The sequence below is a fragment of the Nycticebus coucang genome, chromosome 1 (genome assembly GCF_027406575.1).
Source record: "Nycticebus coucang isolate mNycCou1 chromosome 1, mNycCou1.pri, whole genome shotgun sequence".
In the NCBI taxonomy this organism is placed as follows: domain Eukaryota; kingdom Metazoa; phylum Chordata; class Mammalia; order Primates; family Lorisidae; genus Nycticebus; species Nycticebus coucang.
The window spans coordinates 36,182,384-36,198,667 of record NC_069780.1 but is presented as its reverse complement, the minus strand read 5'-3'; the positions used below and the strand labels follow the sequence as shown (position 1 = coordinate 36,198,667).

The following is a 16,284-nucleotide window of genomic DNA, read 5'->3' as shown; positions in this document are numbered from 1 at the left end:
TTCTTATAAAATATAAACTTTAACCATCTGTACACATGGATAAATATATTACTTTCCAAAGAATGATGACATGGTGTCACTAGAAACTCAAGTAAGTGTTTGATATAAGATTAATAATGTTATAGTTATTTTTTACAACAATAATAAAAACAATAACAACCACTTGAGTAATTGGAATGAAGTAGTAGAAAATAAAAAGATAGTGTTAAATTGATACTCACAAATTTACATATAATCAAATAAATTTTCTCTATGACCAGATCCCCTAATGGAAAGTATTCCCCCTCTGTGATTTCATACAGTGCTTACAGGCCCCATAGAACTTTTCACTCAAGATCTAGACTAGAAAATATTAATACAAAAATATGACTCATGGATTAGTGATCATGTTTGGAGAGTCGTACTTTGAGAGAATATACAGGGTGCAAAAAATATGCATACACATTTTAAGAGGTCTTGTTGGAAGTTAAATCAACCATTCCCAAAAAGTATATGAATTACAGGTAAAATGGATGTGTATAGCATGTCTAGGGATGCTTAACCAGTAACAATACCTTCAATTCAACTTTGACAAGTAATAACGTAGATAACCTCACTTAAAGTGTACATAAATTTTTTTTGGCACCCTCTGTATTTTATTACAGTTTTCTAACACTTTAAGAAACTAGATCGGCGGCACCTGTGGCTCAAGGAGTAGGGCGCCAGTCCCATATGCTGGAGGTGGTGGGTTCAAACCCAGCCCCCGCCCAAAACCACAAAAAAAAAAAAAAAAGAAACCAGATTAATTGTATGTCAACTAATATCTTTAGTCATGAGAAGCACACACACAAAGTTAATTTTAATGCAACAGATGAGCTATAGATTAAAAGAAAAAGCATGCAATAGAATATTTCTGAACCCTCTAGTCAAAGTGCTCTCTACAGTAGAGCTTTTATCCCACCTGATGATAGAGTAGAGCTTTTATCAATAGCAAAATTTCTCAGTTCACAATTTTATGCTGACAAAACTCTAGTGTGCATTACTTTGCTGTATAATGTTTTTAATCGGGTGAATTAAAATTTTGACTTTTTTTTCTTCAACCATAGATTTCTTTTTACATGAGATTCTAAAATTAACTTTTTAAAAGTCTTTACAACTATACTGTGTTGAAGATAGGATGATATATTTTCAGCGTCTTTTCAATTCCTTATAAGTCTTCAGAAAATATGCCAAAACATATGCAAAAAGTTGACTATTTCAGAAATGTATAATTGTATTTTGGCACACAAATAGGTAACTCTGTCTTTGTCAATACATTTTCTCTACAGAGGATTACTACCTTAACTGTCACGGTAACTCCTATTGCATGATTTCTGTGGTTTGTGATTTGTATTTGGTGTTCATGCATGCCAGTCAAAATGGTACTAATGTAGCAATTGTTTTTATCTGACAATTTTGTGTGTCCTTATATTAATAAGCTTTTACAACATCTGTCCCCATTGAATCACTTTGTCTACTTAGTGAAAAAGTCATGAAGCAAAGTTATTGTTCATTTTCTTCTAAGTCTTTGGCCTTATCTTAATAATAAAGCTTTGTTCTTTAGAACTTGAGAAATCAAAACCCTTGGGGTGAAGGGGGCAAGGAGTGTATCTAGAAATACAGGTAATATTTGTAAGCTAATTAATTCCAAGAAGGTGAATTTGGGGCACAGCTGCAATTTTATATCATCTGCAGAATAAACCCAAAAGCATCTTCAGTATTATTTTGACCTAAAATGTGTAGATATTTTAGCATATATATAAGTAATTTTTTTTATTGTTGGGGATTCATTGAGGGTACAATAATATATATAAATAATTTTATAATTATATAACTAGTGAAATTTTTCCCCATTATAATCAAGACTGAGGGATATCTGATTATAACAGAAATAGGAGAAGTACAAAATGTGTTTATTATTTAAAGCATGAATTTTAATACATATACTTATTACTTTTTAAAATTGTATCTTTTGTTGATTTAGGGTCCCCCTGGACCTCCCGGACCTCAAGGACTACAAGGGCCAAAGGTTATTCTTTATTTACTTGTTTCCATTTACTGTATACAGTACACAGGAATATGTGTCCTTGAAAACCAATCTTATAAAATGTTAGAGAAGCTGAGATTGGCCATATTGCTTCAGAGAATGAAGGAAAAGAGTAAGGTTTGGACTGAAGGCAGAGGGAAAATTAGAAAAGAAGGTACAGAAATTAAATTTAAGGGGAGGACATTAAAAAAACGACTATTAAACAAAAGAAAAACATGCTTCATAGAAATTATAAATGTGAAGAGATATTAAATGTGGTGTATAAAAAAAAAAAATAGAAGGGCCCGGTGGGGTGGCTCACCTAGCATTCTGGGAGGCAGAGGTGGGTGTATCCCTTGAGCTCAGGAGTTCAAGACCAGCCTGAGCAAGAGTGAAACCCCATCTCTAAAAATAGCCTGGCATTGTGGCAGGCTCCAATAGTCCCAGCTACTTGGAAAGCTGAGGGAAGAGGATCCCTTGAGCCTAAGAGTTTGAGTTTGCTGTGAGGTATGATGCTACAGCACCCTACCCAGGGTGACCAAGTGACACTCTGTCTCAAAAACAAAAATAAATAAATAAATAAATAATAAAAGAAAATAGAGGAAGATTGAAGGAAATTTACTTTGACATTGAGAAAGATCCTTACTTCCAATTCTTTTGTAATAAAAAGAAGAAGGGAAGCTGTAGCATGATGCATTCACAAATGACAATTTGGAGAATCATTTTTGAGTCTTTTTTATGACATATTCCTGTATTTTATATATTCATTTTGCTGTTTTAATCTAATCTAATGAAACACACCAACTACAAGCAGTAAAAACCTAGAGTCACTTGATTCTTTCTAAATTTGTTGATTGTGTTAACTTTATCCTTTTAAACTAAAGCTTAGTTATTCAATCAACCATGTTTGATCAATTAACACATGGCCCATGACTCTGGCTTTTCAGAACTGAATTACATGTGTTGAAATATGGCTTTCGTCATTAGATTCTTGTAGAAGATTCAAGTGGTTTTGAGATTCATCTTTTGTTTATGCTTCTTAAACCAGTTTATTTGCTTAAGTCTATCATAACGCTCATATGAGCTTTTGTACTCTTCTCTTTCAAGATGCTTAAAAACAGAAAACTAGTACATAGAAAATTTTATTTTTCTATTATATAAAGGAATATAAGGCAAAATACTGCTGAAGTCCTTGCCTATGTAAAATGTATTTGGAACATAGATCCCAATTTCAAACAGGTTTCCTGCATAACAGTAATGTAAGGTGTAGGATTCTTACCTGTGTATTTCTCCACCACATTCTGGTCTCCCTAAGAGAAGTTACACAAAAAATGCTTCAGTCACATGCAGTCTTTATTCCTGATGATCAAGAATGCAGGGATCTCTGCTTTTTACTATCTCGGTGATCTAGACCAGACAATCTAGAAGGAAATCTGCAAGTTCCTTTTCCCTTTGTGTAGAGTCAACCAAGGTCTAAGCTCCTTGCTTCATCTCCTCACTTAACAAAGTCTCCAAAACCAAATTGTTCCCAAAGCTAAATACATACCTCATTGCTCACAAACCTCAAAATTTCTAGGACTTTGCTCTGTAGCCCAAAAGCCTACAGAAGCACAAAGAGGCAAAAAGGACCATCTCATTCAAAAGTCAGTACCACTAAAGCCTGCATCTCCTCTAGACAAAAGACCCATGAAAGAGATTTCCAGCTTGGGTCTTCCCCTTTGCCAGAGGCGCTGGTGCTTTTTCTGCTTCTGTATTTTTTTCTGTTTAATAAAAATCCTGTCTTACCACTATAAATAAATAAATAAATAAATCCTGCATCCCCTTGGTTTTATAATACAATTCTTATTCATTTAATAATTAAGTGATGCAATAAGTAGTTTTTAGCCTCTGCTTTATGATAAGGACTAGTAACTGGTAAGGATACTAGTAAGAGGTTTCAACAAGGAGCTTAGTGAGGGAGATGGGCAAGTAAAGTCACAATTATTAATAAAATAAGTGTTTGATTAAGAACATGTGCTATGGATGTGCATGAGAAGGCCCCTCTAAGTCGGGGGAGTCACAAATGACTTTGAGTTGAAACTGAAAGATGGGGAGAGGTTGGTCAGATTAATATAAAGGGGGAGTTAGTCATTCTTCCTCTCCTCCCACCCTTAGCATCCTTCTACTAAACTGTCACCCCTACCACATCCACCCCACAATGGGCTTGTAATTGAGCTCTTGTGTTAGCTGAGATGACGTCCTTCATGCTTTCCTTGATCTCTGCTTGAGAAGATTGGGATAACTGGGATGAGATGTCGCTATGACCAAGAGATAGCAAAATGTAGCATGAATCAAATATAGAACTCATTCTCATCTCAGAACTCAGTGTCAAATTGAATGGGAACTTATACACTTAGCATTTCTCCTTCCTTTATCAAACAAGAATTGTTTGGTTTCTTAGACATCAAGTAACTCTCACAAACCACATTTGAGGGGTGAAGGATAAATGAATGACTCATGAGTGATGCTTTTCTTTTAAACACTTGTGAGTCATATTTTAAAGGGAAAGCTTAGCAGGGCCATCATTATTGGACCCACAGTGCTGACAAGTATTCAGACTGTGAATGAAACAAGGGCTTAGCCAGGTGCATCCAAACTCAGCAGACTTGTTTGTGGCAAAATAAACTTTCCTGCTATCACAAAGAGCAGGAAATCTGAAATAAAGAAAAGTTCCCTTTTCCCCTTTTTTATTTCATTTGTTTAAAACCATAAGGTCATACCTTCCTTAAACATTGGAAAGCTCAAATTTCATCCCGTAGCCCACAGCTCTTAAAGTTTTTACCAGGGCAAAGAGCTCTACCCATTTCAATATTGTGGTTTATAGCATCAGCAAACAAGCCTTTCTAGAAAACTACAGCCCCAAGTCAGCTCCGTTGGGGTTGGAAATCTGTCTGTGAGGTAGTTCCCTCACACTCAGAAGAGCTGTTGATACACAGTTGCCACAATGTGAGAATCAGAGGTATCTGTGATGGGATTCACATAAATGACTGTCTTATCTCTTAAGGAATTTGTTCAGTATCTCTCAAAACTGAAAGGTGACTAAGTATCTGTTATTTAAATAAATCTCAGGCATATTATATAAATTTGTTTTCAATATAACAGTGTTTGGCCTAAAAAAAAAAATCTGTCAACAAACTCAAAATATACAGATTTTTTTTTAGACCACAGATTATTCCATTTAAAACAAATTTATATAATATGCCTGAGATTTATTTAAATAACAGATGCTTAATCGCCTTTCTTAATCCCCTTCTTCCCAATTAATTCAGCACAGTATAGGAAATTGAATTGATCCAAAAGTAATTCCACATAAACTAAAAGATTATCTGATTTATAACATCCGTCAGTGAGGTATTTCTGGAAATAGCACACTCACAATCATCAATTTGTATCTACTGTTCAAACTGTGCCAATTAAAATAGTCTTGTAAATTCATGAAGTTTTGCATTTTATTTTTTCTTAGATTGAGTGTATGGTTTGCTCTTTACTGAAGTTGGAAACAGAAAAACTACACAGATTTTGTATGGAGAAAAAAATTAACTAAAGCATATAGGCTGTTACTATAGGATATGTTTACCTATCACATTATCTCTGTCAGTTTTCCTTTTCTGTATTTTTCAGCCTGCATCTCACATGGAGAAGAAAGTAAAAACACTGGATCTAAGCTATATATAAGTAATATGGATAATCTTCAAGAAAGATTATTATTTCACTTAGTTTAGATATCTACTGTAATAGAGTATTCTTGTGTTACCATGCATTTGTTGAAAGTCAGATTGTACTGTTACTCAACTAGCTTCATTTTTTATTTAGTATAATATGTTACCAATGATAAATGGAGATAAGCTATCACTTTTTATCTTAACAGGGAGAGCAAGGAGCTCCAGGAATCCCAGGAGTTGATGGAGAGCAGGTAATTTTTAAAGATATATACCATATTTAAAGCATTATTATTGATCACTACTTTGTAAGCTTAAAGACAAAAAGTCATGAGTGTTGATATATGATATCCTCTCTTTTTTTATCATCTGTTCTAGAGTCTACCTTAACTCTAAAAAACCAGTTGGTTTTAAATTAAACATTAGTTTCATTTGCAAATCTTCAAGTTTTATAATGTTTTAGTTTTGCTATTAATACTCCCTATCAAGCTACCAGTGATTCCTCTTCAAATTTCAATAGACTTATAAGATCACTATCAATTTAGAAAAAATAGCTAATTTTTTATCAGTTTAATACAAGTAATTTATGATTAAAATGAATATCTATAGTTTCAACAAAATTAGATATTGTTTATATGTGTTATTTTGACAATATTTTGTTTTCTCAATTAAAGATAATGCCAAATCTTCTAGATCCTTTGAAAAGAGGGAAACAGTCAAGGCACTTGCCACTTTGCAGAGCATGGCTGTATCTTCAAAGATTACCTTAAAACAGAGATTGCCAAACTTCTTTTAATATTGGCCAAAAGCTGGGAGCAGTGTCTCATGCCTGTAATCCCAGCACTCTGGGAGGATGAAGCAGGTGTACTGCTTGAGCTCAGGAGTTCGAGAGCAGCCTGAGCAAGATCAAAATCCTGCCTCTAAGAGGAGGGAAGAAGGGAGGATGGGCAGAGGGAGGGTGATTGGTGGGATCACACCTACGGTGCATCTGAGAAGGGTACATGTGAAACTTACTAAATGTAGAATATAAATGTCTTAACATAGTAACTAAGAAAATGCCAGGAAAGCTATGTTAACCAGTGTGATGAAAATATGTCAAATAGTGTATCAAGCCAGTGTATGGTACCCCATGATTGCATTAATGTACACAGCTATGATTTAATAATGAATAAAAAATAAAAAAAAAATCCTGTCTCTAGAAATAGCTGGGTATTGTGGCAGGTGTCAATAGTCCCAGCTACACAGGAGGTTGAGGCAACAGAATGACCAAGAGTTTGAGGTTGATGTGAGTTATGACTCCAGGGCACTACTACCCAGGGTGACAGAGTGAAACTCTGTCCAATAAATAAATAAATAAATAAATAAATAAATACAGGCCAGACAGTAAATGTTCTAGGTTTTGCAGGCCATGTACAGTGTCTATCTTGTATTTTTTTTAGCATCCCTTTAAAAAATTTAAAAAGCATTCAACCTGTACAAAAGTAATCCCTGGGATGGATTTGGCTAATGAACCATGGTTTGATAACTCTTGTCCTATAAGAATATGGCCAGAAGAATGTGGACAGAACTTAGAATTCAGAATGGAATCACGGTTAGTTTAGCAGTCTTTAGCGTTTTCTGGGTTTCCATACTTAACCCAAAAAACAGCTAACATCAAGGAAATCATAAGAAATTAAGGGGATTCTTGATACAGTTAATGAACATATACTCAGCAGAAGAAAGTGTTAGATAAGAATATTACTTTTAGGGACGTATCATTGTGCCCGGCAGTTGCGGGCCGGGAGTAGCGCAGCCACCCAGAAAAATACTTTCACATACGCCCCAATAATTGATGGTGAAGATTAACATTTGAATTATTTCAAGATGAGCTTCCTATTGCCCAAGCTGACCTGCAAAAAGGAAGTAGACCAGGTGATAAAAAGTACTGCTGAGAAGGTGTTGGTGCTCAGGTTTGGGAGAGATGAAGATCCTGTCTGCCTGCAGCTAGATCATATTGTCTCCAGATCAGACTAAGTTTGTGGGAGTTTCAAAACAAAAAAAGACTTCATAGATTTGATTGAAGTAATCTATCGAGGAGCAATGAGAGGAAAACTTATTGTCCAAAGTCCTATTGATCCCAATAGGGGCTTAATAGAACTTGATCCCTTCCATTACAAGGGGAAATAGTATTGATTGGATATAGAAGGTTGCTATCAAAATAACTACCTAAAAAAAGAATTGTCTCAGCATACAACCCACCTATTGAAAAAATTGATCTGGAATTGCATTTCCCGTAGGGTGTAACTATCAAGGGTCACTATGCTTCTTAACATGCAACTCCTATCCTATGCAGGGACTCAAAGGCTCAAAGGGAGACATGGGGGACCCCGGAATGCCAGGTGAAAAAGGAGGAATTGGACTTCCTGGATTACCGGTATGTTTATACTTTTTATATGTTCTTAATAAGACAGATAAACCCATCAGAAGAAGAGTTAAATTATTAGCTGTAATCCCATCTAATGGATCATTGATTTTTTAATTTTGAAATATTTGGGGGTATTGTTAATTACCTCCAGCCAGGAGCCTGAAATTTTAAAGCATGTAACCAAATTGAATTATAAAGTAAACCTTCATATATTCCTGATTTATTTTCACTAGAAGATAGTAAAATTAATATAGTTGGTCACTTTAATTTAGTATGTGTAAGATGTTGGTAACCAATTATTACAAAATAAACCATAAAGAAAATAAAACCCAAAATATAGAATAATTAAAAAATAAGTTACCTGGAAGAGTGCCCTCTTTATGTGTCTAATACTATGGGAATGGTGTTTTTATGGCTTCCCCCAATAATTTTTTACTGAGAATTTGGAGAGGAAAATGTAGAAATTGTAAAAAATTTTTAAAAATGTAGTAAACTTCAGTGCATTAGACCTCTTTTTAAGCAAAGTGTATATAAACGTCAGTGAAAACTAAGTTAAAAGACTTGCCTTTCCTATTTAAAATGAGCACCTCTATAAAAGATGTAACATTTTTAACTAATTAAGCCCAACCTAGTTTTTCTTTACTTTATATTTTATTTTACACATCACACACAATCCTAGAGATTTTGGTAAGTTTGCTGTTTTAGAATGCGAAGAGATAAGTCTTTCTTTTATACGTCATGTTCATAATATTATAAAATTTCAAGATGGTGATAGTTTGGGGGAGAAAATTCAGTCTTATACTTTGAAAATAACTTTTCCTGCTTAATTCTGCTTACTGGTTATTTGTAGGGAGCCAATGGAATGAAGGGAGAAAAGGGAGACTCTGGAATGCCTGGTCCTCAGGGTCCTTCTGTAAGTCCATGGCAGCTGAACTTCCGTGATTCCTGAAACTTCTGGAACTCTGACCTATCCTTTCCCCAGTTCCACCTTTGCTAAAAGGCTTAGCAATAGTAGAAAGACCTCAAACCATTTTGTTTGCCAAACTGTAGAAATAGTATATGTTGGCCTTGAACAGTGAGAGACAAAGTGTCTCAGAGGTCTGAGGAAGAAGCAGTTTTTCAGAGGACTGTGTAATCGTGAGAAAATCAGTGGTTTTCCCACAACACTTGTTGAGTAGAGCTTTGTGAATATAGAACATACTTTTTATTTTCTCTGGAGCTCTGTTTATGCTTAGTGAAGTATTTGAAAGTTTAATAGCGGTCATGGTGTTAGAGCATTTCTTGGTGATCAGTTACTTCCTTTTTTTTTTAATGTTCTCTTGATTTGTTCTGGCTTTTTTTAGAACAACTGTTTTTGTTTTGTTGAAATTTTTTATTCTCATGAAGGAATTTCAAATTCTAGAGAATCAGGCACATCACTAATTTCCAGTATCCTTCTTCCTCTATTAACTATCAATGGCCTTAGCAGAACCCCTGCACAAGATTCAAGCTGAACTGCCTAGCTAAATGAAGTAACCAAACCCATGTTTTATTTTGGACATACAGATCATAGGCCCACCAGGCCCACCAGGTCCCCACGGCCCACCAGGCCCCATGGTAAGTTTCCTTTCACTGCAAAATGCAATTATTTGTTTAGTAAGCATGCTGCTAGAGAAAATGTGAACACATACCCTGAACAGACAGCTTGGGTTTGTGCTCCTCTCTGAGGAATGGACAGAAAGTATGAGGTGCTTTGAGATACATGACTTTAAAGTGTTGTCTTTCTCTCACCCAGACATGGGTTGGGAAGAGATAGAGCGGTTTTATGTCAGGAGAGTTAAGCAAAGACAGATCCGGCAAACTGTACTGCAACCTTATGGTGTGAACATTGGCCAGGCATTTTAACCAGTCACTACTCTAGTCTGTAAGTAGCAAAATAAGATTAATGATTATAACCATTAAAGAGTGTTCTAACAAGCTTTGAGTTTTGAGATGCTTTAACGAAATGTTCAATGTGTACATGTATTGAAATATCACATCATTCCCTATAAAATATGTATAGCTACTATGTGTTCATTTTTTCAAAAGCGTATTTGTAAAATAGCATGATGAAAGTTGGACTTCAGCCAGGTGTGATGGCATGCACCTTTAGTCCCAAATGTTCAGGAGGCTGAGGTGAGAGGATCGCTGGAGCCAGGGGAGTTCAAGGCTGGGGTGTGCTGTGATCGCACCTGTTAAATAGCTACTACACTCCAACCTGAGCAACAGGACAAGATCTTATCTCTAAAAAAAAATTTTAAATAAATGAAGCCTATTTCCACAGTTGCCATACACTTTGGTTGATTCCATGAGCCAGGCCCAGTGTTTACTATAGGTATGTGTCAGTGGAGACGGTGATTCGGCCCTCATAGAACATAAGGCCAGTGGGGAAGGCAGTCAGCAAGCAAGTATCATTCTCTAAATGTTGAACCAATGCCAGGTGAGTTACAGTTAGAGCACTTTGGACCGGTGCAGAATAGGGGCAGGTTGAGCAGGCTATAAAGGTCACATGCATCTCTAAGGTGCCCCAGTAAACTAAAAAACTTCAATAATGCAAACTCGAGGAATTGTGATTACTCTTTCCTCCTCTTATGCTCTAAGAAAGAGCTTCATTGGAGTGATGTGAGCCACACAAGGAAGACAACTTTCCACTTCTTCCTGACTGCTATTTCTGTTTTAGAAAACAATCATTTTCTTAAAACTAAATGGTTAATTAAGAATTAAGCAAATGGTATACTTTGGGCTTTTTTATACTTCTCTATTTTAAGTTAGAAGATTAAATTAGAGAAAATGCTATATCCTGTTCATATCATAATTAGAAGGAATTTAAAACCATTATTAAAATGAGATAAGAATACCTGATAAAGTAACAGCCATTTCCTAAAAATGTTTATCCACAACTTATCTAAAGGACAAATATTATTCTAGTGTAGACATATGTAACAGATATCCAGGCATTGCCTGATAAAAATTTTTTCTGTTGTTGTATGATTTCACTGGACATTTAAATAAATACTCTTCTCTACAAATGGTCTATTTAAATCATTTGGAAAGTTGAAAAGAATCCACAATAACTCAAGTTAGATTGGTTAATTAGTCTCTATATTTAGATTTTCTACAAAATATGTATTTTTTCCTATCCTGATTCATGCATGCTTTGTGGCTTCCTTCCACTGGTAAATGATTTTTATTAGACCCTTGAAGAATTAGTTTTTGTAAAATTAAATGCAATCTAAATAATAATGTTTAACCTTCCTGTATTAGAATCTTTTCCTTAATTTTAAATTGGATGAATTATACTAGAAAACCTCAAAATTGGCAGTCATCTCCTCACTTCTCATCTCCTTTAAAAGCAAAAGATATATGCAATCTGAAGAGAAACCAGAGTATTCCGTCTCCTTTGATTCTTCGACACTTTGGGTCTAGAGGAGTTAATGGAAAAGGTCTCCTCTTCCTTGGTACTTAAAAGTCTGAGACTTCTCTTTGGCAAATTTCTTTCTCTTCAGTCTTATCTCTATTCCATTAAAACTCATGGAGCATCCCATATATTCCACCTAGACTTTTTTAATGGAAATTTGAGAAATGGGAGTAATATGAATTCAAAATACATTTTCCCCCATTTTTTTCTTCCATATAACACTGGCAGATTTCCCCCTCTCTCACATAGGTATATAGCAGACAGAATTGCTATAAATGAATTTCCTTTTACAGAGCAATCCAAAAACTGGAAGGAACTTTTGGTAGGTAATAAATAACATCCACTGGCTTGCCTCTAGCTATAACTCAAACAAGAAGATTCTTGTTTTACATCTCTTTTGTTGCTTGATATAATATTCACTTCTGCTGGGAAACAGTGAATCAATTCTTAATTAAAAGCTCTGTTTTCCATTTTCAGGGACCCCATGGACTTCCTGGACCAAAGGTAATCCAACAAATCCCTTGATTATTCAATTTCTATTTCCTTGATAATCATGGAGAAGCATGACAGAAGCATGTCTGTCCTGTTTTATTTATTTGTCAAGTATTGTTGATAATCTTTAAGCCTTTAAGCATCTGGATATTTAAATCTCACAACACACGGTGACTCACAACAAATTTAAATGACGTTACCTGGAGAAAAATTATTCCTCCTTTTTCCTTTTTCCTTGTCACTATGGAAGCTTCTTAAATTATTAACATACTTAAGTCAACCACTTGACAGATTCACAGAAAGTGAATCTGATGAGATTATCAGACCAGTCCAGATGCTTTTTCTTTTGATAGTGTCTCTAATGATATATTTTGATGTTTTTAATTAATACTTCTTACTTGGCATGCAGTAGTGCAGCATCTAAATACTTTGACCTCCAATGTCTTAATTTTCTATTCCCCCTAGAAGTCGCTGGTCTAAAATGGGAAGTCTGTGGGAAGAAGATCACACCACTTACATGTATTCTATACTCTTTGGGTTAACAGGAGAACAATAGCATTAGTGCAACTTGCATCATGATGATGGTCTCCACATTTTCTTTGCCTTTGAGTAGATGGAGAGAACGTCATGGGGAATTTAAAAAAGCCCTGGAAACAAAGTCCTCCTTCCAGGGAGCCTCTGTGATGAGGAGCACATTCTAATCTCAGCTTTGCCACTGACAGGCTGTATCACTTCAGGCAAATTATTGTGCCTCTCTAATCTTCCATTTACTCAGCTGGGTTACTTACCTCACAGTGTTGTGATAATTTAATGAGGTATGATTTTAAAATACTTAGCAAAAGGTCTGCCATGCTTGCTCATAAATACCCAATAAAAGTCAGATGTTATTATTGCTACTTGAACAGAAAAGCTTTTCTGTTCATGCTTTGCTCTACACAGAAAAATTCTGTAGCTCATCCTCAAGGTTGCTTGAAAAAAGGAGCAAGGACTCCTGAAAGTATAAGTAAGTAGTAAGCTGGTGCGTTGAAAAGGTGCAGTCCTGGGTGACATAAAGTCAATATTGGCACTGGGTGTCAGAATCCAGAGGCAGCCCAGCTGCACCTGGGGTGTGGGGAGGTTGGTTCCTTCTGGCCCAGCAAGTTCTGTGGGTAGCAGCCGGTACTGGTCTGACTCAGGAAATCCGTCTTTCCTTTTCCCAGTCAGGCAGACTCCTCCCAAAAATGGGAATTCACACTTCTTTATCCTTCTTAGAATATCTTACCTCTGAGAAGGCTGGGGGTCTTAGCTGGTGTCTCAGAAGAGTTACGTTCAGGGAGTTAAAAGAGAGAGCCCCATCTATCAGCTTTTGATTGTGGTGGTTTTATACCTTCTCCATGCCCTTTTTTTTTTTTTCACTCTTGACTCTATCAGTGTTTCCCACTCTTAGCTTCTCCTTGGCTTTTAAGATGCCAGCAAAGACCAGCCTAATACTAATGACTAGAAGCAAAGCCACCAAGACTAATACTGTTTCCATGAGTCATTCAGAAACACCATGATCGCAAGATCCTTTTGATTACCTAAAATGCAATGATGTATTTTGTCGATGTAACTTCAATTGCTACTTAAGTCATAGATTTCAGAGAATGATAAAGTTGAATAGAACCTCATAGATTATCTATGCTAGATGACAAACTTGATTTTACATATGATTTTGTAGATAATAAACTTAAAGGCCCAGGAAGTTTGGGTTATTTACCCCGAATTATACAGCTAGTTAATGGCAGGTTAACTAGAATTTAGGACCAGTCTTAGAGTTTGGTCTTTTAGTTACTGGATTAAACTGTTTTTAAACTGACCTCAATTAATGCCCACCCCTAAAAATACATGATTCTCCACCAAAGGATTTCATAGCCCATCCAGGCTTTCCTGATGTCCACTGTCTCAAGACCACTTGCAGACCATGCACACACAGATCCATGCAAAGCCACGGATCTCAAGTTTAGACCAGCAAACTGAAGTTCACTGTCGAGCCTTGGCATCAGTATTATATTGACTCTGATTCTGTGATGTTCCGGTAATCACACCTTACAGACAGCAGCACATATAGATTTGCTGTGGTGGCTGTACAGTGAACATCTTATCTTCAAAATCCCAAAAATTTACTATGTCATCCCCATGTGCTCATTATTTTGTGACTCCTTCTGAAAGTTCATGTATTTAGCATGATACAATAAATGAATCTAGCACATTGTTTTCCTGGAATTTCCTATTGAAAAGAATCACCCAGGAGGCTTGTTAATGATACCCAAGGCCAGATACAATGGGTCATACTTTTAGTCCTGGCACTTTGGGGGACTGAAGTGGGAGGATTCCTGAAGGCCAGAAGTTCAAGACCAGCTTGGGCAATATAGCAAGACCTTGTCTCTACAAAAAAAGAAAGAAGGAAAGAAAGAGAGAGAGAGAGAGAAAGAAAGAGAAAGGAATTAGCTGGGCATGGTGGTGAGCACCCAGAGTCCTACCTGAGGATCAGTTGAACCCTAAATTTCAGGCTGCAGTGAGCTGTGATGATGCCACTGCACACTGGCCCAGGCAACAGAGCGAGACTCTGTCTCAAAAACAAATAAATACATGCATAAACCCATTACTGTGCTACTATGAACTGGTCAGGGCTCTGACTTTTCATGTGTCACCGGCCCTACACTGATTTTCACCACCAGACAAACTGAGTAAGTACTGCTCAGGTTAAAAATCTTGTCTGCCTTCTGACCGTAACTTCATCCCTTCCTGTCCCCACTCAGGAGACGCTCTGTAGGGCATTCAAATCTGAAATCATTCTCCTTTCACAAGTCCTTCAAGATTTTCTTGACAAATTAATGGCTGTACTTGAAAAGTGAGCAGGTCAGAACTTTCTGTCTGATGTGCTATTACTGATGGAAAATAGGTGTACTGTATTTTCTGATTTTTAGAAACAGAGTCAAGAGAATCTATCACCGTGGCTTTTGTAATGTCACCCAGAGTTAAATTCATACCTCCTTTATTCCAGCATTGGACAAACAGCTAGTTAAACTACATTTAAGTTCTTTGATCTTCATATTCCCTTCTGGGATTGGTGATTTGTTGCTGACTCTTGATTAATCCATGTAGGGACCAGACTTGGCACTGTCAGTGAATGAGGACTTGCTAAATGGCATTACTTCAAATATCAGCTGCTACATTTTTAGCTCATTCCCTGGGGCAAAATGCTTAAAGGCTTAAAATATCTGTCTATAACACTGTCCTGCATATTCCAGTTTTTCATTCCAGCAGAGTGGGTTTTTCCTACTGAACGTCTTTCAGCATCCTTCAATCTGATTGTCTTTGATTTGCTTGATTGCAACTATGCAGTATAACACTAATTTCCTTGAAAGAGAACTCATATGTATTTTGATTGTAAGGAGCACACTTTCTTGGGAGTTTTGCTTTCTAGAATATTATTGAATTGTCAATTTCTGTTTATTAACTTTTTAAAATTTTTAAGTTAATTTTTGAGCTGATGGAAGAAATATTAGACTGACTCTGCTGTTACCTAAAATTGGAATCTGCAACTATTTCAGAGACTGGCTTTCTTCTCTCATAGTTTAAACACCCATACTAGCAACCAAAATTGGCATTTGCTTTTGCATTTAGGGTGAACCAGGGTTAAATGGTGTTAAAGGATTGAAGGGTGAACCAGGTCAAAAGGGTGACAGAGGACCCCTTGGTCTTCCAGTAAGTAAAGAAATCTTTCCATTTCAGTGCAAATCTCAGATTTTTCTTTCTACCCTAAGTAACAACTCTGGTTTACCAGCAACTATCTTACTTTTGAGATTTCTGTAAATAGAAAACATTATGTTAGAGCAGAGGTCAGCCTAGCTTTGTTTTCTCTGATGTACGCCCTCCTGTCAGAGGAAGACCCTGTAACAAACAATGTTATAAATGTTCTGTCGTTCTTCAATTACATACATGCCAACCTTCTTCTTTTAGGGCTAACAATTCTTCTCCCACCATCCTGTCTTCAAAAAGTATTGTGCTCATTATTTCATAATTTCTCCCAAAAGCTTTTTATAATTTAGTGAAGGTTAAAATCCTCCCTCAGTTGCTTTGTCCCCTTGGACACCAAAACTGTAGCCCTCCGTTGGTGGCAGGTATGCAATTGCCATTGTTGATGGTGTGAGCTCAGTGCTGTGGCTCCTTACGTTAATCAATCACATCA

At 36.2% G+C, this 16,284-nt stretch overlaps 1 protein-coding gene across 1 annotated transcript in view; it reads left to right on the top strand.

Annotated features, from left to right (window-relative positions):
* Positions 1-16,284, top strand: part of COL25A1 (collagen type XXV alpha 1 chain) — a 535,414-nt gene that overhangs the window by 483,877 nt on the left and 35,253 nt on the right. The window contains exons 24-30 of the mRNA XM_053564529.1: positions 1,308-1,331; positions 2,003-2,047; positions 5,952-5,996; positions 8,075-8,155; positions 8,997-9,059; positions 9,692-9,742; positions 12,060-12,086. Coding sequence (XP_053420504.1) covers positions 1,308-1,331; positions 2,003-2,047; positions 5,952-5,996; positions 8,075-8,155; positions 8,997-9,059; positions 9,692-9,742; positions 12,060-12,086 — 336 coding nt within the window. The remainder of the gene's footprint in view (positions 1-1,307; positions 1,332-2,002; positions 2,048-5,951; positions 5,997-8,074; positions 8,156-8,996; positions 9,060-9,691; positions 9,743-12,059; positions 12,087-16,284) is intronic.